The 27,544-nt window shown below is 45.7% G+C and overlaps 1 protein-coding gene across 2 annotated transcripts in view; it reads left to right on the top strand.

Annotated features, from left to right (window-relative positions):
* LOC144798443 (cytochrome P450 2D17-like) overlaps positions 1-27,544 on the top strand; it is a 670,897-nt gene that overhangs the window by 278,319 nt on the left and 365,034 nt on the right. For both annotated transcript variants that reach the window (XM_078669319.1, XM_078669317.1), the window contains exon 5: positions 23,144-23,317. In XM_078669319.1, coding sequence (XP_078525445.1) covers positions 23,144-23,317 — 174 coding nt within the window. The remainder of the gene's footprint in view (positions 1-23,143; positions 23,318-27,544) is intronic.

Below are 27,544 nucleotides of genomic sequence, written 5' to 3'. Positions count from 1 at the left end.
GTATCAGATTCCCACATAGGATGTATGTATGATCAACTTACCAACCCTATTACCATTCATGAGAACAATACAACTAAACCCATTTCTATTAATATGGCATCTGAGCCCCCCCAACTGACATCGGGGGATAATTCCTTAGCACAACCAGACCCGCTTTCTAGTAAAGCGGACCATCACGTGCCTCTGCAGAATGGAATTATGGAAAATATTGTAGCTGTTCCTATAGAAAGTAGGGATATGGGAGGTCCTATAGACAAAAGGGACATGGGAGATTTCAAACAAATGATACCCATTTAAAAATGATATTCTGGAACGTGGCAGGACTGCGCACAAAGATAGATTTACCCTCCTGGCTCTCTGGCATCCGACAACATAATATTCTTTGCCTTCAAGAAATCTGGTTAACCACCTCTCTCCACCTTCAAGGCTACAAAACATATAATTCTTTTGCCCAACCCTCTGCTTCTGGCAGAGCAAAAGGTGGCCTAGTAATATATATTTCTAACGACTTCCCAAGTGCGGGTATAAAGGAATTAATCCATGCCCTTAACTTTCAAATTATCAAAATAACACCTAATAAAAAATCCACGTATTATATATTTAATTTCTACAATATCCTAACGCCCCAAGACCTACTCTCTGTTTTGGAAGAAATTTTCTTCTTCCTACAGGAAGAACGGAAAACCCATACAAGCAAACCTTTTAATTTGATTTGGGGAGGGGACTCTAATTTAAGCCTATGCAAGGACAGTGGCACCAAAAAATGCGGAATTGTGGATGAGGCTGGGACTAACTTAACCCACTTCCCACACACCAGTACAGGGAATCGTTTAATGGAGATCCTATTTAGTTTGGATCTCGGATTTGCAAATGAGCTTGTAGCTCCACCAGTAGCTTTTTCTCCAACATTTAATGGCAGAGGTCTCTCTAGCCTAATCGATTTCATTCTAGTTTCACAAAATATGAAAGAGCAAATGTCTAGTTTTAGTACCGGAAATAATCCCAGTAGTGACCATTTTCCTAACACTACGATTATCTTAGTACCTGACTTACGCAAACAGTGCAATCTACCCACCCTATTAACTCAAGAGGCACTGAGGGTGGACAAATTGAACGGTTATACTATAAAATAGGAAAACACCGATCCCGCTGAAATCACTACTAAAGTGCTTAGACGTACACTCCCACAAGTGGAAATATGCCTTAATTCCGATTCGGCACCAAAGCAAATTTTAGCTAGCTTTCTTGTTATTACCAACACAATCAAAGATGAACTCCTATGTAAAATCAAGGGTAACAAGAAACCTAAAAGGGGCTGGTTTAATCCCGCAACCAGAAGTGCTTATTCTCTCCTGAAGAATGCACTGCGCAGGGTTGTCAGAGATAAAGAAGAAATTATAAAACTTAGAAGGGACTATAACCAGGCACTAAAAAACTGTAAACTAGACATTAAAAAAGGCTTATGGGATAAATGGCATCAGAGCTGCGTCCTGAAGGACACTACTACATTCTGGCAAACTATTAAAACTCCCTTTTTAACTGATTCAACCACAATCCCCCGAATTGAAGTGGCAGTGGATGAAACTGCTTGGGTCTCCCACTTTTCTAAGATCTCTGGGCTTACAGATGGCACCATACAGGAGCACACTGACTCACCAGGGAGAAGCAATCTATCCAATCGCTTAAACCCTATACCAATCCTTAATTTTGATCATGAGGAAGTAGTTACTGCCCTGATGGCATCTAAATGCGGGAAAGCCCCAGGCCCCGATGGGGTCACTGTGGACATTTTTAAACACAACTTAGACCTATGGCCCCCAATCCTTACCAGGGTCTTTGAAGCAGTAACCAAAATAGGCCCAATTGAAATGGAAAACCTCAATTTTGCTCCCCATATTTAAAAAAGGGGATTGCAATAATCCTGCCTGCTACACACCAATTTCCTTACTGGATGCAACCGGAAAAGTTGCAGGGCGCCTAGTTCTTCAAAGACTTCAAAACTGGGCAGCAAATAATCAAATATTATCGGACTTACAGGACGGATTTCGCGAGGGTCTGGGGACTGTGGAACAGGCACTGAACCTTTCCCTAATAATGGGTAAATATGTGGGGGCAAAGAAGGGAAATCTGCATCTTGCCTACGTTGACCTGTCGGCAGCGTTCGACTGTGTCTCTCACGGTAAGCTGTGGAAAACTCTTCTTAGTATAGGTGTAGATCCCCCATTAGTCTACTTCATGCAAGACCTATACTCAGACGCATCAGCCAAAGTAGATACGGTTCCGCTGGGGAGCTTACCACACCATTTGCTGTGGTGAGGGGAGTCAGACAGGGTTGTGTTCTGGCTCCCTTCCTTTTTAATCTCTACACAAATGGTCTGGAGGCGTCAATGCTAGAAGGGAGTCAGGACCTCCCCATGATTGACCGTCGTCCAATTCCCGCGTTGCTTTACGCGGATGACGCGGTCATCATGCCGCGGACTCCCTGTCAGTTGCAATCCCTCCTTAATAGATACTGCGACTTCATGGCGAGTTTAGACCTTAAGGTTAACATAAAGAAAACATTTGTTATGCATGTAGGAAAAAGTACAAGGCAATCAAAAGGTATTTATATTAATAACACTAAGCTAGAATGCACAAACTCCTACCCCTACCTGGGAATTTTGATCGACAATAAGTCAAACTGGCGACCAGCTCTCCAAGCTAGAAAATTGTCATTCCTTAGAACCACTACAGCTCTGGTAACATTTGCACGGAATCTGGGACAGCGCCCTTCTCGGGAGATGCTCCAGATTTACCAAGCAAAATGGTGTTCAGTGGCATTATATGGAGCAGGGGTATGGGGTTTTGTCGCAACCGATACCATCCAAAAGGTGGAAAATTGCTATATAAGATATCTTTTGGCTGTCCCTAAAAGCTCGCCGACTTACGGTTGCCACCTGGAATTAGGTTTGGATTATTTATCCGACATCATTGCTATCCAACCAATACTTTTATGGCACCGTATATGGCAAATAAAGGAATGTAATTTGACCCGCTCTCTGATTACAGACTGCCTAGCCTTAGAAAATTGGAGGAGTATTGCATGGTTGGCCTACGTCTGTAAATTCCTGATAGATATGAACTTGGAATCCTACTTTTTACACCCAGAAACTATTGTCGAGTTTTCACGAGCAAACCTGAAAACTCTATGCTTATCACATCTACGTGAGCTACGATTGACTGAAGAGATCTCCAAGGCTTCAAATATTAATCTTTTAGCAGTTCAGAGCTCATATGGGATTCAGCCTTATCCATTACTTACTATTACAGACTATGAGAAATACTTACTGACACGGTTTCGTTTCAGCATTTTCCATCGATTGTTAACATTTCCTAAGAAAAATTACTGGTCTGCCAACCTCTCTCCCTGCCCCTGCGATGAGCAGTCTGAGCAATCACTTTTGCATGTAACTTTTTTCTGTAGTCTCTATGAACACCCGTGGAGACAGTGGATTACCCCTTTAATAAAATACATGGGACTGCGCCGCTGTCGCCCGGCGCTTCTAGCTTTACAATGCCTAGACACAGAACTTAGTGTTAGACCTATAGCCTGTTTTTAAAAGCTTGCATTAAATATTGCAAAGACTATGACTAATTCCAAAAAGAGGGACCGTCGCACCGCCACCTAACAAATTCAGAGACTCTAGTGAGCATGGCTCTTTTAGTACTAGTTCCTGTACATTATGTTCCCAGTAATTTTTATCTTACTGTGTTCTTAAAAACATGTTCCCATCCTACATGTGACGTTTACTATCAGTCCCCCAACATACCTATTCTAAATGTATAAAATTGGTCCTGCTGTATAGTATACTATGTACATATTGAGTAATATTTTAAATGGTTTTTATAATGTACAATACATTTGCTGTTTTTGTACTTTTATGGATATGCTATTTTTATCCGAATAAAGTTTTAAATTGAAATGACATTAGTAGAAAATGAATTTTTGCGGAAAGTTACTTGCGTCCCACAAAGTACTCCACTAACACCACTGTTGTGGGACCTTGGTAGGAATTCTGTTAAAAATTTGGCCACCCTACGTCCATTATTGTACTGGCGTAGACTGTGGACCACTGAGGAACTCCTGCACTATGCTCGGGGACTAAAGGATATTTTGGAAAAGGATTGCTTCCATAAAACAAGTTGGTTGAAGGAAGTTAGATCCCTGTTAGTGAACTTGGGAATGAGAGAATTGTGGGATGATCCCTCAAATGCAGTATTTCCCTTAAAAAAAAACCTGAAGGCGAGATACTGGGAGATGATCTATCTAGCAACATGTACAAAAGGCCTCTCTTCTCACCTTACAGGTCGTTTTTTGGAACTCAAGACTCGTCCAGTGCTGGAAAAATATTGGGACGTTATAGAGAAACCATTTGACCGCAAACTTTATTTTCAATTTAGGGTAGGTACCCTTCCGACAAGGCTATTTACAGCAAAATGGGTGGGTACAACTGATGATAAATGCCCTAGGTGTAGGGAACAACAAGAATCTGAAAGCCATATCTTGTTTTTTTGTCCCTTATACACAGCACCTCGGCAGAAGTGGGTGAAACCAATTTGTCAATTAATTGGTGCCCGCAGATACGTAGAGGCACTAAGAATTCTATGTACAGATTCTAGTCCCCCCATTGCCATAGCCGTAGCAAAGTTTTTAAAATGGGCTTGGGTTATCAGATCAAAGCAGTTTCTATAGCAAAAAGATAGTGCCCTATCTTGACCTTGCCAGTTTAGTAAAACTAAAGTAAAAACATCTTCATAATGTCCTTTTTTTTTTTTTTTTTTGAAAACCTTTATTGTACAAAGAAAGCTCACAAATACGGGCCTACAACCCACGAGGGCTGGCCACCACATGGTAGACAACGTAGTAAATGAAAAACAAATTTTCAACAGGATATGTCACCAGGAGCACAGGAGAAACAATAGGAGCATCGAGCAATCAGCAAGAACAGGACAATAAAAGGTTAATTTTCTAATGCGGGGTGGGGAAACAGAAGAATCATGGGCCGTGCAAGAAACAACCAGGGAGGGGCCGCGGCAAGCCGCCATCTTACGGTCACAGAAAGACAAAAGAGGCCATACCAACATAGCTATCAAAGAGTATAAACGTAATCGGAATATAAAGAAACGACAATGGCATCAATCAAACCGCACCTACCCGTCGCCGCCCCCACCCAAATTGAGGAGACATGATCAAAAAGGCCCACATAATAAAAGACAATACGATACGCATCCCAACAAAATAAAAGGACCCCCATAAAGGAGGAAAAAGGGGAGAGGGAAAAAGGGAACGAAAGAAGGGACTCCCACCAAACCACGCACCCCCAGGAGTGAAAGCAGGATAATAGAGTCCGGCAAGCGACATAGCAAAAATCGATACCGAATTACCCAGCGAGCTATAATCAGATACATACCGGAATACGAAAGTCACAGAAACTCCCCAGGGGGATACAGGAGGAGACGGAGTCCCGGAAAAGGTGAACACACAAGAGCCATAGAACAAAAAAAAAGGAAATAAGGGAGGAAAAAGACCCCCCAATACGGACAGACCCCCCCCAACCCACCCCTAAAGCCCACCCTGCACCCCTGCAGAAGGCTACGGCCTACCCCCCCGCAGCGTGCCTGTCGCCCTAATTAGAACCCGAAATATAGCGGAGCAAAGTTAAGTCGGAAACAAAGACAAAAATGGGAAGGGAAGAGAAGGAAACGAGGGATGGGAAACACACACAGACATACACGGGGGAGGGCCGGGAGACAGGAGTAAACGCACCCAGCCACCCGCCTGAGTCGAGGAGCCAAGTCCCCGGGAAGTCAAAGAACATCGGGTTAAAGTCCAGGGGCACCAGTCAATCACACAGAACCATACCGGGACAGGTTGACCATCCAAACCAGTGCAAGACTACCGCACACAGATGCCAATATACATTAGCCCTGTCCTTGTTTGTCCAAAGTGGAAACGGTCCGATCCAGCGAGGACCAGGTTACGAAGAACAGGAGACAGACAGCAGGAAGATCCAACGGCAGTCCGGAAAAGGCACGTAAAGTGGAACACGGACGATCCAGGAAAGTCACGAAGTGTAGCAAACGATGCGGGCACAAGTCCAAGGATATGTCCAGAAGAACCGACCCATCTGGGCCAGCACAGGAGACATCGCCGGGCAGCAGCGACCGAAAGGAAGCGGGAGAGTCATGAAGGCCAGGCCAAGTAAAATCCAGCTCCCGGGCCCGAGAGAACGAAGGTAGCGCAGGAGGAGGAGGCGCCATCAAGTTCCGTACAGCAGCAGACGCGGTCGGAGCCGGGGCCAATTCCGCCAGGATAATTCCAGCCGCACCCCGCGGCGGCACAATCACATCTGGCCGTGGGGGCTCAGGAGGCCCGCCGTGAGGAACCATCTCCGAAGCTAGGATAGGCGCGGTCACACAGAGCCGCCAGGAGAGCAGGGTGTCCAGTAACTCCTTAAGTGTAGGAAAAAAAAAATAATGTCCTTTTTAAATGTAAAGTAGTGATCGTCTGATTGAATAAATTGTAAATTTGAATCCTTTTAAACAATTTTAGATGGTATTTTTTATCTAACTAGTATATTCGACGGTAACCATCTGGAGTTTAATCACATTTTAAATATTTATATAAATTTATTTGGTTATGTTATTTTATTTTGTAATTGTTGGATGTTTTATGGAATGCTTTTATGACTTAACTGTCGAATAAAGTTTATACGTACGGAAAAAAAAAAAAAGGAGGAGTCAGGTATGAAGCAGCGACTCTGGTGAAGGAAGGGCCAGGATAACAAGCATTAACAAGTCCACTCCTGGCCTTTCATCCATCTAAGGTCGATAAAATGAGTACCATTGAGTTGGCTAACAATAACCATCTGTTATTCATCGCCAAGATGCCTGCGGGTGAACCAGCGCTTTACAGATCCACAGTTATGTTATGTATGATGCCTATAGAGACGAAATTGAGAGGGAGTGGTGCTAGCATTTACATTACATCTGCTGTTGGAACGGGGAGGCGCTAACAGTCTGGTGAGTCAGTGGTATTTAGGCGCGCTATTGAGGCTTGGAGGTGTTAACGCTGGCACTTGAGTGTGTGGTTGGCTCTTACGCTTCCGCTACAGTGCGGCAAAGGAGTAATGTCATGAAAGCGCTCGTGCCATTAGACCAAGGGGCGCTAAAGCTCGCCCGCTGCTTTAACACTCCTGATAGCGTGTGGTGTTACTGCTGCAGCGGAGCGTTAGAGCCCTGTATTGGAGGATGGGGGTGTGGGTGCTAACCCTTGCGTGAAGAGTGTCCCGTTGGCACAGAGTGGCACTACACTCCTTATAGCACGCTGTATTGGAGGATGGAGGTGTGGGTGCTAACCCTCGTGTGAAGAGTGCCCCGTTGGCACAGAGTGGCTCTACACTCCTGATAACGCGCTGTATTGGAGGATGGTGATGTAGGCGCTAACCCTTGCGTGAAGAGTGTCCCGTTGGCACAGAGTGGCACTACACTCCTTATAGCACGCTGTATTGGAGGATGGGGGTGTGGGTGCTAACCCTCGCGTGAAGAGTGCCCCGTTGGCACAGAGTGGCGCTACACTCCTGATAACGCGCTGTATTGGAGGATGGTGATGTAGGCTTTAACCCTCGCGTGAAGAGTGCCCCGTTGGCACAGAGTGGCGCTACACTCCTGATAGCGCGCTGTATTGGAGGATGGGGGTGTGGGCACTAACCCTCGCGTGAAGAGTGCCCCGTTGGCACAGAGTGGCGCTACACTCCTGATAGCGTGCTGTATTGGAGGATGGGGGTGTGGGCACTAACCCTCGCGTGAAGAGTGCCCCGTTGGCACAGAGTGGCGCTACACTCCTGATAGCACGCTGTATTGTAGGATGGGGGTGTGGGCGCTAACCCTCGCGTGAAGAGTGCCCCGTTGGCACAGAGTGGCGCTGATAGCACGCTGTATTGGAGGATGGGGGTGTGGGTGCTAACCCTCGCGTGAAGAGTACCCCGTTGGCACAGAGTGGCGCTACACTCCTGATAGTGCGCTGTATTGGAGGATGAAGGTGTGGGCGCTAACCCTCGCGTGAAGAGTGCTCCGTTGGCACAGAGTGGCGCTACACTCCTGATAGCACACTGTATTGGAGGATGGGGGTGTGGGCGCTAACCCTTGCGTGAAGAGTGCCCCGTTGGCACAGAGTGGCGCTACACTCCTGATAGCACACTGCATTGGAGGTTGGGGGTGTGGGCACTAACCCTCGCGTGAAGAGTGCCCCGTGTGCACAGAGTGGCGCTACACACCTGATAGCGCGCTGTATTGGAGGATGGGCTGTGGGCGTTAACCCTCGCACGAAGAGTGCCCCGTTGGCACAGAGTGGCGCTACACTCCTGATAGCACGCTGTATTGGAGGATGGGGGTGTGGGCACTAACCCTCGCGCGCAGAGAGCCCTGTAGGCACAGAGTGGCGCTACACTCCTGATAGCGCGCTGTTTTGGAGGATGGGGGTGTGGGCACTAACCCTCGCCTGAAGAGTGCCCCATTGGCACAGAGTGGTGCTACACTCCTGATAGCGCGCTGTATTGGAGGATGGGGTGTGGGCGCTAACCCTCGCGCGAAGAGTGCCCCGTAGGCACAGAGTAGTGGCGGCGGCGCTAAACTCCTGCTAAAGCGCGGTATTGCTGCTGGAGCGCTGAGTTACAGTCCGGGTATGGGAGCAAGGGGCGCTCCCGCTCCCCTGAATAGTGCACTTCTGGGGCAGGGAGGGGCGGTGCCGCCCCTCCGCAGCGCTCCTCTCCCCGGTGAGAGTGGGTCTGCCGGCAGGCACTGCCCATCTGGCGAATCGACGGCTCGTCATCTGGTGCCGGCTGACTTTCTGATGGAGGGAGCCAGGTAGGTCTTTGTCTGCTGACGCCTGCCTGAGTGAAAGGACACAAAAGAGGCCTGCCCCTCACACAGATGGCGCTCTGCCCGTGGGGAAGCAGCGCTCTGCCCACTTCAGGTGCTCTCTAGTAATCCCTGGAAAATACTAGATGTCAGCCAGGTAGCGGGGCGCAAAGGACCGGCGCCTGTCACTGAATCCCGCGTTACTGGGTAAGCTGTGTGCATGCGTGGGGGCGTTCATGGAACACACACGCTATGGTAAGAAGGCTCTGTGCCTCGTATTCACCGTTCTCGCTCCAGAGTGCAATCTGACAGTCACCCGCACCTCCAGTGCTGCTTTTTTGAACTGCTGCGGCTGCTTGCAATCATGGTGTCGATGTAGCCATGTGCAAGGAGTAGTACAGAACATACAATCATGAGAGAGAGCTATCCGTGAAACATAAGACGAGACCAGTGGTCATGTTTAATGAGGACTAACAGGGTTTCACCTAATGTTGTGCCATGACTCGACCTATAAAGAGCCATAACATTGGCAGTGGCAAGCTCAGCGCTATATACAACCACAAGGCTGCGAGGTGTCCAGTGGGTTTGAGGTAGCGGCCACACCGGGTGGTCTGCGAGATCTGTGACAGGTGAGACTATGACCCCTGACCTCCACCCGGCCCTCTGGTCTCTCTTACCTCGGCAGTGCAGTAGGAAGGCGCTGCTTAGTAGAATAAGCAGCTGGGCGAAAGTCCTCATTCCACTCGAGGGCTAAGGGGCAACCGTCAATCCGTGAGATATGCTGGGGCCCACAGTGACACAAGAGCTCCACTCCACCCACCAGCACTCCAGCCACGAGCACCCCGACCACAGGCACTCCTGACACCGACGCCCCCCCCCCCAAGTCTCATGCGTGAGGGAGTGAGTGAGTGAGGTCAGTCCCTGAGTCAGAAACACTCCCTCGCAAGCCACCCTTCCCCTGCCCAGAAGAACACCACCCTCGCCATGCTGTGGGAACCTCACTTTAACCCACTCACGAGCCTAGACGCAATTTCAGGAGCACACAATGCAAATGCCTGGGACTGAGGAAGGAGGGAGAGAGGGGAGGTTCATGGCCAGGAGGGAAAGAACAGTGTGGGAACATTCAGGACTCGGAGGGGGAAGCAGTGGAGGGAGGGAGGGCAGAGATAAGGAGGGAAGTAAGGAGAGAAAAGGAAAGGGAGCTGATGAGGGACCATGAGAACTGAGAAAATGCGCCTGCCCGAGGCCACCCTCTGGCCATCAGGAGGGCGGGCCCTTAGTCGCGCAGGGCTGCCCCCGTCCCGTAATGTGGTCTGCCACTCCTCCCCAGGGCAGGCGTTGCCCGGTGGGATGTGGGCGGGTCAGGTGACGTGCGTCCGGGGCGGCAGGCAGGGAGAGGGGGGTATATCTCTCCCCCTCGTCATTGCTCAGGCCTCTTTGCCGCTCCGGACGTCGCGCACTCCACGTCGGGGACACTAGTGGTGGGGGGCCCGGACGGCGACGGTGGCAGCCGGGCGGGCTGTGGCGGAGTTACAGGGCGATCCGGAAGCAGAGAGGTGCAACAATGTACTTCAGCGGGCACATAGGGGGGCCAGAGCCTAACCTGGAACCTCATGGGAGGTCCAGGAACTCGTGTCGGCGCCCCAGTAGTCCTTCGGGCGGTTGTGGGCCTGTGCAACCGGGGGTTTGCCTAGATACGCCCCGCAAGGGGCGTGTGTAGTTTTATTACCATAATGGTGCAGCAGTTGGGTGGTTCGCCACTGTGCTGATTGGCTCAACAGGCGGGCAGGTGGCGAGAATGCGGCCTGCCCTTGGATCGTCCGTAAGATAACCCACCGTGATTACATAATGTTGTATGTAATAATAAACCTGCAGCAAAGTTTTCCCAATCTTAACACTTGTGTCTGTGTGTTATTTGCGGGATGTTGTATATGTTGGGGCGGGGGGTCCTGTGGCCCTGAAGTGACTATGCGCCTGCCCGAGGCCACCCTGTGGCCATCAGGAGGGCGGGCCCTTAGTCGCGCAGGGCTGCCCCCGTCCCGTAATGTGGTCTGCCACTCCTCCCCAGGGCAGGCGTTGCCCGGTGGGATGTGGGCGGGTCAGGTGACGTGCGTCCGGGGCGGCAGGCAGGGAGAGGGGGGTATATCTCTCCCCCTCGTCATTGCTCAGGCCTCTTTGCCGCTCCGGATGTCGCGCACTCCACGTCGGGGACACTCTTTTCCCTCCCTACCTCTAACCCTGAGTGTCAGCTTGGGGGAGGCGCTCATAAGGGAGTTTTTAATGTGTTCCTTTTTCGTTGCAGGCGGAGTTACAGGACGATCCGGAAGCAGAGAGGTGCAACAATGTACTTCAGCGGGCACATAGGGGTGCCAGAGCCTAACCTGGAACCTCATGGGAGGTCCAGGAACTCGTGTCGGCGCCCCAGTAGTCCTTCAGGCGGTTGTGGGCCTGTGCAACCGAGGGTTTGCCTAGATACGCCCCGCAAGGGGTGTGTGTAGTTTTATTACCATAATGGTGCAGCAGTTGGGTGGTTCGCCACTGTGCTGATTGGCTCAACAGGCGGGCAGGTGGCGAGAATGCGGCCTCCCCTTGGATCGTCCGTAAGATAACCCACCGTGATTACATAATGTTGTATGTAATAATAAACCTGCAGCAAAGTTTTCCCAATCTTAACACTTGTGTCTGTGTGTTATTTGCGGGATGTTGTATATGTTGGGGCGGGGGGTCCTGTGGCCCTGAAGTGACTAAGATGGGCGACGACGGTGGGAGAAAGAGTACAAGCACGGAATCGAAACAGGTGGTGCACGCGCACCACAGAGGAGCGGGGGCGAAAATCGAAACCAGTGATGCGCGCGCACCACAGAGGAGCGGGGGCCAGGGAGCGAGGCAGCAAAGCGAACGTCTCAAATGCCGCTGCTGCGCGTAGCAGACACCGATGGGACGTGGTGCGGTTACATTCCTAAAGAAGCTGGGACATGCACACGCCTTTCACCAATGGCGCGCTGTGTTTTTAAAAAAAATGCAACCAATAGCCAATAGCAGCTGATGAAAACAAAACAACACTCAGGAGCGTGTGGTCAGCTTTCAGAAGCCCCTACATGAGGTCTTGCACTGCACGACAGTGCTGCACACTGCAACGCTATGTGGCAGACCTAAAAAGCCATCACCTCCTTCCAAATCGAAGAGTCAGTGGTAAAGTTAGGTGTGATCTCCTACAAGCCCTGGAAAAAAGTAATCAACAGGCAATTTCTTTTTTTTTTTTAAAACTTTATTCGATTGTTCATAAAAACATCATAAAAGTATACAGAATTAAAAAGGCATGTATGAATTAGTACAAAACAGGGGAATACTGTACATTAAAAATGCAAAACTCAAAATAAGTAGATACATGGTCTAACATCAGGAGATTACATTTTTACAGCATTAAAAAACCAAACTTTTTCTAAACGATACTGATTTTAGAATAAAGGTGGCAGTAAAGAAACAGATATCCGGGGTAGCAAGTGCAAATAAAAATGTCATGGCATTGACGGTTGTGGACACAGAGTATCTCTTAAACAGTGGTTTGAGGTAGAGAATCCGCAAAGATTTATACAGAGGGCATATTAGCAAAAAGTGCAACGTGCCTTGTTTAGTAATTCCGTCACACGGACAGGGGGTGTCAGAATAGATTTTCATCCTCGGGAATGCCACCAGGTTATGCACAATACCTAATCTCAGCCTAGTGAGTACATACTGATGAGGCTGTCGAGTAATAACTTTTAGGTACATAGGAATACCAATCCCTTTTTCCTTATTTGAGGAATAGAAAGTGTGGGTTGAGTAATGACTACAAAGTTCTTTACGCCAGTTAAGTTTATGCCTCAAAAAGACTCCTTTAACCTCCTGCTTCGGTAAGACAGTGGCACACTCGGGGTTATCGTGGACATCCAGATCGAAAAGTTCCTTAAAAGATGAAACAACATATTTTAGCCACGGGATCTGGTAGGCATTATCCAGGCGTAAACAGTCTTGTATTATTCCCCTGGTAAAGTCAGTTTCATCCTTTGACCAAATAGACCTCCAGGCCATTAGGGGTCTCAATCCGATTAAGTCGGATAAATAATCCAGCCCTAGTTCATTATGGGTCAGTTCAATAGATGCCGAGGATGGAAGGCATAGGAGTCTCTTAAGAAATATGTTTTCAACTATTTGCAAGTCCTTTTGGGACCTGTGTCCTCAAACCCCTGAGCCGTAAAGGGCAATAGAAGCACACCTGTGTCGATAAACATTCAGCATGTCAGGTATGGGGCGGCTTCCCAGTTTAGCAGCAAAACGAAATACACCTAGGGAAGCCTTGCCCATCCTAGCTTTAACATTGTGTTCTTCTGGGGTCCAGGACCCACCGTTATTAAAAGTAAAGCCCAAATAGCAAAAATTGTTCACAACCTCGATTCGGTTTTCCTTAAAATGAAAAGATTTAAGTTGGTTCACCTTTTTCCCGCAAGCCATGATGAAGGTTTTGGAGTTATTAATTTTTAATTTCTTCCCCTGTATAAAATCATATAAATGGTTCATAAGTTTTTGGAGGCCTATGGGGGTTCTTGAGATTAAAACGGTATCGTCTGCATAGAGCAGCACCGGGATAGGTTGTCCCTCGACTTGTGGAGCATCAGCTTGCATGTTTTTCAGTTCAGACTCCAAGAAGTTTATAAAAAGGGAAAAAAGCAGCGGTGCCAAAACACAACCCTGTCTAATGCCGGATTTGACCCTGATCTCCCTTGTGCATTCCCCCTCCTGGCCGTAGCGAATCTGGGCAGATAGGTTGTTATAGAGTCTTGCCAGAAAATAAATGATCACTGCCGGGGCTCCCATTTCGAGTAGGGTTGACCATAACAATGCATGGTCAACCAGATCGAAGGCACTAGAGAGGTCCGCAAAACAAAGGAACAAAGAACCCTGTTTGGCTTTAGTGTATTTCCCAGTTAGGAGATCTAGATTGATACACTGCTCAATAGTGCCAAGACCCTTCCTGAAACCGTATTGGGAGGCCGCAAGGATGTTATTAGTTTCAGCCCATTCCTCAAGACGTGACAGTAGAACTCTGCTCATGATTTTTAACGAAGAGTCCAGGAGGGAGATAGGGCGGTAGTTCTTGGCCTCTCCTCGATCTCCCTTCTTGTAAATTGGCAGGATTACAGATTCACTCCAGGTAGAGGGGGTAGTATCGGTTACAGCAGCGTTAAACACCTGGGTCAGTAGGGGGCTCCACAGGGCCAGATCGGATTTGTATAGATCAACCGGTACCCCATCTGGTCCTGGGGCTTTCCCCCCTTTGCTGTTTCGGATTGCCAGGTCAACTTCTTGAAGGGTAATCCCCAATGGTTGATTGTGTCTGATGGAATTAGCACAGGAACTATCCTGGATCTCACGGATAGGGTCAAATATTCCCGTAAAATATTGGACCCAACTGTCCTCACTAACCTGTGCGGTTAAAACTGGGAATTCATCCTTCTGGAGGAAAGGGCTGTTAACAGTGCTCCAGAATAACTTACAATCCCGTAGTGCTGCCGCCTTAGTCAGATCCTCCCAGGCTTGTTCTCTTAGTTCCTGTTTCCTACGCTTCAACTCCTGTTTATATGTAGCCCTCAAGAGTATTACGGCATCCCTATCTCTCGGGTGGTTGGAAAGTGCCTTCTTAAGATCTTGTAATGCAGACGTGCAGGCTCTATCAAACCACCCTAGCATGGCCCGCTTGGTTATGCCCTTGGTGATGGTAAGGGATTTTTTAATTATATTACCAAGTTCCTCAAAATCGACTATAATGCAACTTGGGGTGGCATCAGCTTCAAGACAACGGATTATGACTTCAGAACCTGCTCCCACGATTTTTCTTAATAATTTATCGGAATTATTTCCACACCATTTAATCCGGATGCCATTTTGCCTACATGGAATGATCTTGTCAGCAATCCTACCGTTAAAACTTGTCTTAGGACCCCAAATGAGGATTGACATAGTAATGGCATTGTGGTCGCTAATTCCAAAGTCCACAATAATCGGGACCGTGCAGAGGGGAATCGTGTATGCCAATATCAGCAGATAGTCTATAACGGATGCAGAGTTCCTCCCCGTAAAAGTAGGAACGATGTTCCCCTCAATATCCAAGGCTGGTTGATGAATAACCAAATCGAGTTTTAACAGAAGGGCATTAAGGGAGTCGCCATAAGCAGTATGGGTAAAATGAGCCCGATTCTCCCCGTTGTCCCCATCGTACCCACATACATTAGTAAATGAGTAGGGGCAAGATCTAATATTAAAGTCCCCCCCCAAATAATTTCATATGGCTTATGCGTGTCACTACCGATTTTATTTATAGCTGATTCAAGTTCATCTACAACAAGGGTACTTGTGGGGTCAAATGTATTATTATAATGGTTAATCAACAGAGTGTCCCGGCCCCCTTTACATTGTAACCTAAGTATTTGTGAGTGTGAACCAACAGTGGAATGGGATCCCACACGTACTGGGAAATGCACAGACAGCAAAATCAACAGCCCTCCTTTTGCCCTACCCATGGAAGGGTCTTGCGCTGGGCAATTATATGAAACAAAGCCATCGTATTGAATATCAGTCGTAGACCAGGTCTCCTGTAAGCAGAGGATGTCAAACCCGGAGATGGATTCTCTCCAGCCCAGGGCTGACAACCTCTACCGCCAACCGGCAATATTCCAGCTGGCCAATTTAAAACCTGGGTGATTAGATACCGGTACCTGCTCTGCCAGCTCATGATAAGATGAAGGAACCAGGGTAGTTAACGGCTCATCGGACATACCCAAGGCAAATTGTGGATGGTGAATATCCGCTATATTAACTTGGAGAGGGGGTGCCATAGGCAACCTTTTGGGAGTTGTGGGAGTTAACAAGCACTCATCTCGACGTATTGCCTTAGCCCCAACTTCCCCATTCAATAAACCGTTTGCCCTCTCAGGCGGGGAAGACCTTAGATCACAAGTTGGGAGTAGTCAATCAACTCCCTCTAGACTATCCAGGCAGCTATACCGATTACTATCAAAAAAGGGATTATACTGGGGGGTATATTGAGGCAGCATAACCGGGCCAGTATCATACCTTCTTTGTCTACCCCTCCATTCAACCCTTGTCCAATCAGATCTTCCTCTGCCATAGGTTACATGGTTAGGTGGAAAGAAGAAGGAAACTGGGAGGGTCTGAATGGTTGAATCAAGAGACCTGTTAAAACCCGCACAGATATGGGATACTGTTCTAGGGTCTCTGAAACTAACCGTAATGCAATCCCCATAAATGGATTTAGCCGTCTTACCTAGCCATGGTACCCTCCTTACCATTATAATTTCATTGTGGAGATGGGCCGGGAGCGGTCTATTCCAATTAAGCCACTTCACTACTTTGCCTTTCAGGTAGCTAAAAGTTTCAGTTTCGCCTGTTTCCAAGGTGGGGGCTCCGGCTAAAACTACCATATAGCGGTTTGCTTCCAGGGGAAGATCGGGCAGTCGTGGTCTATGGGCTCTAGGCGCTTTGATTGGAGACCCTTGTATACCATCAGCCGTTAATCCAAGTGTATTAGACTTACGGGGTTGCAGACCAGGTAGATGTTGGGGGGGTACATTATTACCCTGATTAGAATCATGGTTGGAATCTTGGTGGACTACAGTGGGACCTATGGGGGGACAGATAGGGGGTTGGACCTCATTAGCTTGTTGAATGCCTGGGTTAGTAGGGGTGATATGTAAAGTACTCCTATTACTGGGCTTGGAAATGGCTAGAATAGAGGCAGTGGCTTTCTCTATAATAGACAATCTGAGTTCTATCCTTTCCAATTTGGCCTCTAGGGGGAATAAAATAGATTTAAATAGGGCCGCCAAACTTTCCAATGAGACCTCACTATTGGACATGACTGTTGGTAAGTTCATGGGTTGGGGGATGGAGTCATGTTGTAACTTTGCTGTTTTCGATTTACTACCAGCTTTCTTGTTATAAGATCTTTTCCGTTTAGCAGTAGCCCCTTCCTTTACCCCCTGAGACATTGTGTTATTAAAAGTGTCTTCAAGATCAGGGGCAGTCGAAACATTAATTATATCAAGAACTTGGTTGATTTCAGGTAGGATTTCATTCACCAAAATGTCTAAGTCTGCTGAAGCCTGATTATCAGCTTCAGGGAGAGGGTTTTGGTCAGCCACTACAGTAGTAATGATATCAACAGGTCTATCAGGAGTTTTCGCATTTGATATTGTCCCCAGGGAGGATCTCTTGGTAGACAACAGTTCTTTGGACAAACGTTTCTCAAGAATGTTGCTTTCAGAGTCAATAATGGTGTTCGCCCTGATGAGAAATTTTTCCATACCTCCAGTTGCCGGTCCGCCGGCAAGCGAGGACTTTCTCCGTGTTTCCTGACCAGCCTTGAAGTCCCAGAAGAGCGTACTGATGAGTTAGGGAAGAAGTAAGAGGGGTGGCCCGGTCCGGTCACTACTGGTCACGAACGGGCACAAACGGGCCCGCCCTTGGCCCGGGCCTCGCCCGGCGCCGTCCCGCACGCATTCCGCGTGCGCGGTTATTGGACTGGATATATACGTGTGCGCTGTGGGCGTGGCTTCCAGGGAGAGCGGGCCAGGTGTCGTCAATTGGCCACGCAGGGACTCCTGGTACATGGAGTCCCTGCCGTCACGCTCGCAGCCCTGTACACGGCCACAGCCCCCGCAGAGTTACCAGATGAAACGGGACCCGCGGAGCGGGTCCGGCGAACTGTGATTGCAGGCTTGCAGGCTTGGGAGGCAGAGCACAGCAGGTTGGTCACCGTCCTTCGTTCCACTGGACCCAGAGTGCAAGCAATGAGGAACCCCAACAGGCAATTGAAATTGATCTTGAATTGCCAGGATATATCCTCCTTAAAGACCTCTGTTATCTTGCTTCCGTTGAACAACTCCTACCTGGTAGGGAAGCCAGGCCCACAGCAATACTTACCAGAAACCATTAACGAACAGATGTGCAGAGAAATCCTGTATATGGACCTATTAATCTTACTAGTAGTTGACTTCAATCTGGCATGGGTTCATCAGGGTGAAAGAGGGGCGTGCAGGTTATGCAACTTTAGGCATGAATCATGGCTGCATCGCCTGTGTTGCTTGCCAAAGCAAGATGCCTCTAGGAGATCATTGCTAAAGCCAACCTATTTGACGCAGGCGGTTCATACCTGTCGATCAGCTTTATGCTTCACACAATCGGGTGCAAGAGCCTTATCGAGGTGCAGGAAATTCGTCAAGGAACTTAAAGCTCAGCTTCGATCACAATATCCTGAGCCTCATTATTTCACCTCTGCCCAAAAGCTGATAACAAATTATTGTACACAGAAAACCTGGATCATATCAGCTGTGTGGCCATGGGGCTCTCGGACTGATAAGAACACCCAGTTGGGACAGGGGGAATCATTAATCGGATTTTTATTTGAGTGGTCAGTTTTGTAGACAATCGTCTTTTTATATTATCATGGCCCTCTATTTCTCTTTGTTCATCCTAGACCATACTAGTTTGGGACGGTTTATGGTTCTTTCTGTTGTTTAAATAATCCTTTCCCCACTTGTACCCTCCACATATGCCAGTGCCCTGCTCGGGGATTTGACAAGGATCTTTACACTCTGCAGTCACGTAGTTTTCCGTGAACACACGAATGTGCCAGATTTTTCGGCACTTTCGGCCACATGCATCATTGTAGGATTTTGCATTTTCTAAATTGCGAAAATTAAGGAATCGTAATTTAGGAATTGCAAAATCCTATGCATCAACAAATCCTAATTTGTTTTAGGATTTCTTAATTTTCGGAATTTGCGATTCCCTAATTGCGAATCGCAATTAAGGAATGGCATTACATTGATTCCTATGGGCCTAGAGGCCCATAGGAATCAATGGCGTTTTGCTTTTTTTTTTGTTGCAATTCGCAATTTGTTGATGCATTGCAAGGGTGCAGAGGGGGGTCCAAAGGACCCCCCCCTGCACCCTTGAAATTTATTTTATAGTGCATGTTTCACACACACATGTCCTAAGGACATGTGTGTCTGTAACATGAAAGTTAAAAAAATGCATTTTTGAGCATTTCCATAACTTTTCGCAAATTACCACGAGGTTCAACCTCGTGGTAATTTGCACCCCCTAATTGCTAATTCGCAATTTGAAAAACAATCATGCATTGCTTTTAAGGAATCGCAAATTTGCGATTCCTTAAAAGCAATCGCATTTTTGGAAATCGTTAAAAATAGCGATTTTCACAAAAATGTATGATGCATCCCAAAAACTTATTTAGGAAGTGCAAACGGCCGAATTTACCGATTCGCACCATTTGCACTTCCTAAATAGGTTGATGCATGTGGCCGTATATGAAGCACTTTGCCTCTGCTGCTCTTGCTGTTTACACACTTCAGCTTCCTTTTGCACATAGGGGGTGCCGCAAGGAGAAGGGTATATATTGAGCTAACTGGGCTTGCATGATAAGATTTTTTTTGTTTCCTTTTTTTTATTTCTTTCCCCCTTGCACTCTCCTTGCATGGCAATGCCCCCTTATCAGCTCTTTATCAGTGTGGGCATTTGATAAAGGATCTTTAGACCCAGCCATCACCCTCTTTTCTGTGTACATCCTAATGTGTTCGCTGTTACACAAAACATCTTTTTGCACTATATGAAGTACTTTGTCTCTGCTCCTCCTCCTGTTTAGCCTAAGAGATCCATAATAGCTAATTGTATCTCCTCTTCTCTCCCTGAAATGGATCTTGCTTTCTTAACAATGATTTTAATGTTATAGCTACACATGGTTTTTAATCTTATCATATAGATACATATTTTATTATTGTATGGATATACATTGTTATGTTTTTTTTAACTGCAACAATAAAAAAACTGACAATTACATTAGGGTAGAGTGGGGTAGATTGGTTAGATTAGAGTAGGGTAGATTCAAATAGAGAGGGGTAGATTTGAGTGTGGTGGATTGAAGAGCGATGATGATTAGAGTGAGGTTGGTTGGAGTGGAATGGGGCACAGTGAAGTTAGGTAGTTGGAGTGGCGTGGGTTGAATTTCAGTGGGGAAGAGTGGGGGTAGAGTAAGGTGGGGTAGATTTCAGTGGGGTGGGGTGGAGTGGAGTAAGGTAGAGTGGGGTAGATTGGAGTGGAGTAAATTGGAATGTGGTAGATTGGGAAGTGGTGGATTGGAGTAGCGTAGATTTTGGTGGAGTGGGATGAGGTAGACTTGAGTGGGAAAGATTAGGGCAGAGTGAGTTAGATTGGAGTGGAGTGGTGTAGATTCGAGTGGAGTATAGTGGTTGTAAGTGGAGTGGGATAGATTGAAGTGAAGTGGAGTGTGGTAGATTTGGATTGGAGTGGGGTAGATTGTGGTAGATTGGAGTGGGGTAGATCGTGGTGAAATGGAGTAGATTAGATTGGAGATGCGTTGGATAGATTACAGTGGAGTTTGGAGCGGAGTGGGGAAAATTGGAATGTAGTTGGGTAAATTGGACAGGGGCAGAGTGGAGTGGGGTAGAATGGAGTGGAGGGTAGATTAGAGCGGAGGGGGTTGGATTAGAGTGATGTAAATTGGAGTGGTGTAAAGTAGATTGGAGAATAGTGGAGTGGACTGGGGTAGATTGGAGTGGGGTAGATTGGGTTAGGGTGGTTCAATTGAAGTGGGGTAGGGTGGGGTGGGTAAATTGGAGTGGGGAGATTAAAGTGGAGTGAGGTGAATTGGATGGGATGAGTGGGATAGATATTGAGGTAGATTGGATTGGAGTAGATTTGGGTAAATTGTAGCGGGGTGGGGTAGATTGGGGCACATTGGAGTGGAGTGGGATAAATTGAAGTGGAGTGGGGTACAGTGGAGTAGGGTAAATGTTCTGGAGTGGAGGGGCATACAATGGAGTGGCGTTTCCTGTCGTGAAGTGGAGGGGCATAGAGTGGAGTGGCGTAAAGTGGGGTGGCATAGAGTGAAAGGGCATAGAGTGGAGTGGTGTAGTGTGGAGTATCCATGGTATGGTAGTGTACTGCCATTAAAGACAACACATTTCAAATGAAATGGCCATTACATCTGCACCAAAATACAGTTTGACTGCACAAAAATTATAATGTGCGCAAATGTCATCATCTAGTGTATGGATGTGTTTTGATCTTATTCAAATATTTGTTTCCACCACACTTCAGAATTCTAAAAAATTTGGTTTATTTGTACTAATTCTGATATATTCTGAAACACCAGTACAGTACGTTTTATTTTTTGTGCCCTAGAAAAAAATATCTTCCTACACCATCTCCTCTTACATTGATACTCAGCAGTATTGTCAAATATATTCTCTCACCTTGAAGTCATAGAAAGAAAGGTAAACACCATGCTCCTGCAGAAGAGATAACTTAATATTTTACCTCTGTCTTTGAATGTACAGCAAATGTGATAAGATGAGACAAAGATTTAAAGGCCTGTTTACACAAACCAACTTTGTGGAAGAATGCCAAAAACAAGGTTTGGGCAACAGGAGGGACGAACTTAAGTTGGACAGGCTAAAGGAAATAAAGACAGCAAATAGAAGGCAGAAAACGTGAGTTACAAACAACACAGCTAATAGTAAGCAACAGGCGGAATGCATTCCTAGGTCAGCTTTCTGAATGTCCCCAAGATGTCTTTAGCCCACCTGCACTGTCTAGTAGGCTTCGACCTGAAAAGACCAAAGCTTTACAGTAAACGCCTACCTTCCTTTACACAAGTCATTATTGAGGAAATTCAAGGGTGCTTGTTTTACAACAGGCTTGTGGTCAATGTAGGGCAAGCCATAGATATGCCCTCTGGACATTGATGGACTAAATCTGCTGCTTTTAGTACGCAACAGGCATCCAGCGGCACCTGTGAATATTGTCCATCACTGAGGACTCCAGTTTTATGTGTATCTTTCTGAAAAGAATCAAGCAAACCAGCTGTCAGAACCTAATGTTATCCAGCTGGCTCGATGACTTAACTAATCAGCTAAATCGGTCACTTCCATATGACAGGTTTAAATCCAGGCAGGGCAATCATAGCCTTTCACTCTTTTAACGTCACTGAATTAGGTGCTATTAAGTTTAGGAATTAAACACCTATTTATAACACCAACACTTAGATGTGAAATGTTATCTAGAAACAAATCATTATTATAATTTTTATCTAAGTGGACTATTGGACTAAAATAATGTCTTCTATATTGATCAGCGCAAAGCAGCCACAATCATATTTAAAATAAAATCCCATAAACACACACAACCTTCCTAAATTAATTTCTAAGGTTACCAATAAATACCTGAGACAAGCTCAAGTCGAGCACTTTAAGTGGACAATGGCTCACCAGGACTGAGCCCTATCAAAGCAAAGAAAACAAACTATAAAATAGATTAGGAACCAGGGCCTTACGGTACCCTTTTTCTTTCCTTCACATCCCTCAAGTGCCTGCCTGCTGGAGTTGCAATGGTACATCACCGGAAGTAGTGACACAGGGATGACACCAACAATTGACCAGTCGTTTACCATTGATATATATCGTCCTAACATGCTATTTCATTCTACTTGAAAACCCAAGTTATCACCCTTTGCAAACATGACTTTCAAAGCTCCTGCTCCTTGAGTTACTACGCGCTTTACAAAACCATTACATAAATTAAATAAATAAATAAAGGGTAGCAATAGCAAACACTAAAGGTGTCATTTACTTTTAACTCTACCTTGTCAAGTGTTTTATTCAATATGGCCTAAGATAATGGTGGTTCTTAAACTATTAAATATTTTCTTGCTTGCTGATTTGGATATTCCTTTCCCAGCATAATTCTATTCATGAAACACAGGATTATATGTCACATATATTATGTCTCACTCTTATTTACAAAGTTCATGGCTCTTGTGGGGTTTCTTAGAAATGGTTCTTATGTCACATCCCTTTGGGAACCCCTCACCTTTGTTATCCTGTTTACAGCAGTACCTAAGTCATGTAACATTACTAATTAAGCCCTATAAAGTAATACAACGACTTACCCATTAATTTACGTATACAGAGGACCTTAATTTACAGTACCAGCCTGCAGGTCACCTCAGAACTTCAGATGCCATACTGCTCTTAGCACACTAATTCCTGAAGCAATGCTTTGGGGTTGGATCATTCACAGTCAAAAGTCATTTTGTCTTCCAATTTGATATTTGTTGTGAGCTGTATCTTTTCTGTCTCATCTGTTCTAGATCTACAATGCAATCCCTTTGGTAAGAAGACTTCCTTTACCCCATCAAACGATTTTGAAAAACGCAGAGACAGTCGATGCATTCTTGAGGAGTATTCAGGAAGAGCATAAGAAGACTTTTATCCCTGGAAAGCCTAGGGACTACATAGACTGCTACTTGGAAGAAATGGAGAAAGTAAGTTTTTAATTTTTGTACGTACATATTTTTTAAGTATCCTATTCCCAAAGTATGTATTTAGAAGGCGAGACCCTGCCCTTCTTCAGACTGTGCTCTAGATCAGGCTTACATAAAGGAAAGTCTCACACGCACAAAATGCAGGTGCAGTTACTCTGAGGTGGACCCTTGTTTTTGTCTTCCTTTATACCCAGAACATCTCTGGTTATTTGGCTTCACATTTCAGGAGCACCTAGGAGAATAAGAGCTATGCTTCTGCAGTAAGTGGCTAGTCCTTGAAATTTTTGGTTCACTGTATCTGGGTCTTTACAAACTCCAGGTCCATTCTGCTCATTTAACTATGGGGCTAGCATGTTCAGGATGATGTATTGTTTCATTTGCTTACTTATTATGTAACATCCTCATCTTAGCTCAGATCCAGCCTTATCCAGGACTGTCCCAGAGTGGGTGTAATAAAGAGGTTCCTTCTAAAGTACCAACACTGCAAAGTTGTTCCAAGCCATCTGGTGGTACATGCTAGCCTCGATATTAAAGCCTGCACCATTCCAATTCTCTCTTCACTTGTCTTTGGCTCTCTGTGATTTAGCTGTCCTTTTTATTGGAGCCCTTTTACTGTGGACTGCTCCTGGAGGCTTCAACCCTGGGTTTATACCACCAGGCATTTCTGCTAAACTCAACCTGAGCTGTAGCAGGTCCCAAGAGTATCCAATTGTACCTGAATTATCTAGACATCTCCTAGGTCAAGGCACCGCCCTCTCCCTTCAACTACAGCCTAGATTGTGTGTACATTGCTACTGCCTATGATTAATGTGGAAACTGGTCTATTGAGCCATTCTCCCACCAGACAGTAGAAAATAGGTTTTCAAACGGAATTTTCATTTGTCCTGTAGATAAAATATTTGAGGTTTCATGTGTAGTAGCACAGATAGACAACATTACAATCATGATTGAAAAGTCGAAACCCAACATAAGTAGAATGAAGGGATCAACAATTGTAGGAAAAGTTAAATTTGTATAAAAAAACGTTCAATTCATAAACGGGGAAACATGATGCAACAAATTATAGATTTTTCTGAAATGTTATTTAGGGACCAATTGTCCATTCAGTCTGTTCTATGGAACAGGTGCAGGTAACCACTGGAGTGCTTCAAATAAGTCAGATGGGCTGGTGGTCAGTCAAAGACCATAATTTGATGCATATTTATCATCTAAGAACACCTTATGGAAAAGTTCAAAATTGATTTCAAAGGGCCAGATGTATGACCATTTTTTACAGTCGCAAATGGGAAACCGGCCTCTTTGCGACCGCAAAATAGGTCTGCCCTATTTACAAACCCTATTTTGCGTGTCTGTGAACTAGTACCGACTCGCAAAATAGGGTTTGGGACTTGCTATTAGGAACGGGGTACCAAGGGCGTCCCTTCCTAATAGCAACTCACACTTAAACGTAAGATTGTTGTGTGGCCGCAAAACACTTGCAGTTTACCACCCATTTCAAATGGGTGGGAAGTCACTCTCTAATGGGACGGGGTCCCCAGCAGACCCCTTTCCCTTTGTGACTGGCATTGAAAATATGTTTTAAGAGCAGGCAGTGGTCCCGCTGACCACTGCCTACTCTGTAAAAATTAAACAGTAACATTTCATTTTTCTTTTTTAAATGCTTCCCATTTTCCTTTATTGAAAAAGCAGTCACAGACATGGTGGCCTGCTGACCCCAGCAGGCCACCCTCCCTTGGAGTGCTAGCCATTCCCAATGGGGGTCGCAAATTGCACCTGCCTCATGAATAATAATGGGGCAGGCAATTTGCGACCCCATTAGGAATCGGAAACAGTGTCTGAGACACTGTTGTAAATTCCAATTTGTCAGTCTCAAAACAACGCAATTTGCGACTCTCAAATTGGAAGTGTCCTACATCTGGCTAAAGTTCTATCAATCTTTAGACTGACTTCTAGGTAAGGTCCAAATGTTCAGCACTCTTGGCAAAATGATTTGCAAAACATCCCACACCCACACAGGTTTGCTGTGTTCTTGCCAGTACCTCACATATGAAAATGGATTTCTTCTTGAATAGAAAATGCTTCTGACTTCTCTGGGTCTGGAAAACCCTTCAGACAAATGCTTTTTTAGGACTTGATATTCAGCACTTGGTCATTTTGACTAAGAGGTTTCTGAAGACCTTTTCAGCTTACCAGAGCACTGCTCTTTGAAGCAGGATGATTTCAGCAGATAGTTTTGCACAGATAGAGGCCCAAATATATCTGTAGAACAGACCAATGCACTGGCTTCCTCAGTTCTGGAACAAAGCCTGGAACATATGAATCGTTGTCATATGTCTGGAATGGGGTGGGAGGGCAAGGTCACTAGGTTGTGAGGCACCCTCTTTTAAACAGTTATTACCTACCTACTCCAATTTTACTTCAGTCTGATGATGCTGATGCACACTGTGGTACCAAAGTCCTTCCAGAGTGCTTTGTGTGTTGAAGCCAAATATGGCTTAGTAGCTCTTCAGCTCTCAACCCCTTCAACTGCTAAACAAAAAGGCCTATTTGGCACTGAGAGGTGTCGGTTTGCCAGGGACCTTCGCTTGAAAAACCCCCAAACATAGCCCCATCAATTTCTAATTATAAAGGCATAGCACAGAGTGTAGTGTTCTCCCAGTCTAGGTACTCGTAAATGAATACTGCACCCACGAGCTTGGTATTACACATCTTAATTCCTTTGCGTGTAACTGCGAACTCAACATTCTAAATATGAACTTTATTAACCACACCGAACACTTACTCTACAGTTCTACAGAGTCCATCAGGAACCAAAAGGGTCCCATCATCACTAACTCACAATACAATTCAACTCCCTCCTTGTTAAATAAAAAATAAAATATGTTACAGATACATATGCACATTACAACTCCTCTATAAGTTGTTGTTGAGCTCTGACCAAATGCCCAGCTCGTGTCCTCTGAGGCTGTGAAGAGAGAAGAGAAGCGCCCATGACCGGCACTGGTGATGTAGGGACAGATGCAGTCAGCGGGCTCTTTACAATCTCATTCAAACCAGTCTCATATAAAAGTAATGTGTGACTGAGATGCCATTCTCTTTCAAATGCCTTGTTAGCTTGACGCATATCAACACAGATGTGTACAGCTCCTTCACTATTTTTTGGACACTACCCCCGTGGGTGAAACCCACAGAGTTGGACCAGTATATTGCTCAATGATATCATGCATTTGTAATGTCTCAAGCTCTTTCTCAACAGCTTCTTGTAGATGAAATACAATTCATCTATGTCTTTGAGCAACAGGACAAATGTCCTCATTGATAGCAGTTGCATTTCATGATCTTAAATTTTTCTAATCCATGAAACAATGACGGGTACTGACTTACTATTTCATGATGAGCATTCGTTGTTGTAGTTCACAAGTGTCCCGTATCAGCAGCAGTATTGAAACTGAGTAAACAGACACTTGAAGCAGTACCTTAATGGGTGCTTGTACTTTTGTCACTTTGTGTCTTATTGTTGCAACAAATGAACCTGCACTCTTTAAAGTTGTTGATACCGCTCATGTATACACTTTAGCCTTCAACGGTGTGAGACGGGGCAATGGAGAAAGTTCATTACATTTCTCCCCAGGCATAATGGATATCGACATACCACTGTCAAAAATAAAAGATAAGGAGCAACCATTTACTTCTGGTGTAATTTTTGGACAATGTTTGAATTACTTTTTTGATTTTACTTGTCGAATTTTCTTTGACTTGTATTTTTTTTTGCATGCTGGCAGTTTGACATGTGTATGTAAAAAACAACAGGAGTGTAATCCATAGTCCAAAGTGGGATCTGGGTGGAAGGATATAAGAAACAAACAATATCCCACAAGGTATTACTATTTAGGCGGTTAAATGTGTATGCTGACAGCATTACCCGCAATGAAGAAGGAGACTCAATCTAGTTTCTTGGCAGTGCATATAGCATCATGTATGCAAAAAAATAATAAACAAAGTATACAGTTATAGCAGCACTGTATAGACATATATAAAAAAGCAACCCAAATTGCACTTGGTGCTCAGTGTGTGTAGGTGACACAAGGTGGCGACGCAAGTGACAATGGTGCACAGCAGAGAACGGTGCATGTGAAGTGAGTGAGATAATATACAGTGTAGTAAGAAACAATGGCTTGAAACATAAGTTGGTCAAATAACGTTTTACAATTTATAGTTCTGGTGAGC

This window comes from Lissotriton helveticus, chromosome 12 (assembly GCF_964261635.1).
Source record: "Lissotriton helveticus chromosome 12, aLisHel1.1, whole genome shotgun sequence".
Lineage (NCBI taxonomy): Eukaryota > Metazoa > Chordata > Amphibia > Caudata > Salamandridae > Lissotriton > Lissotriton helveticus.
This window is presented reverse-complemented; position numbering and strand designations above follow the sequence as displayed.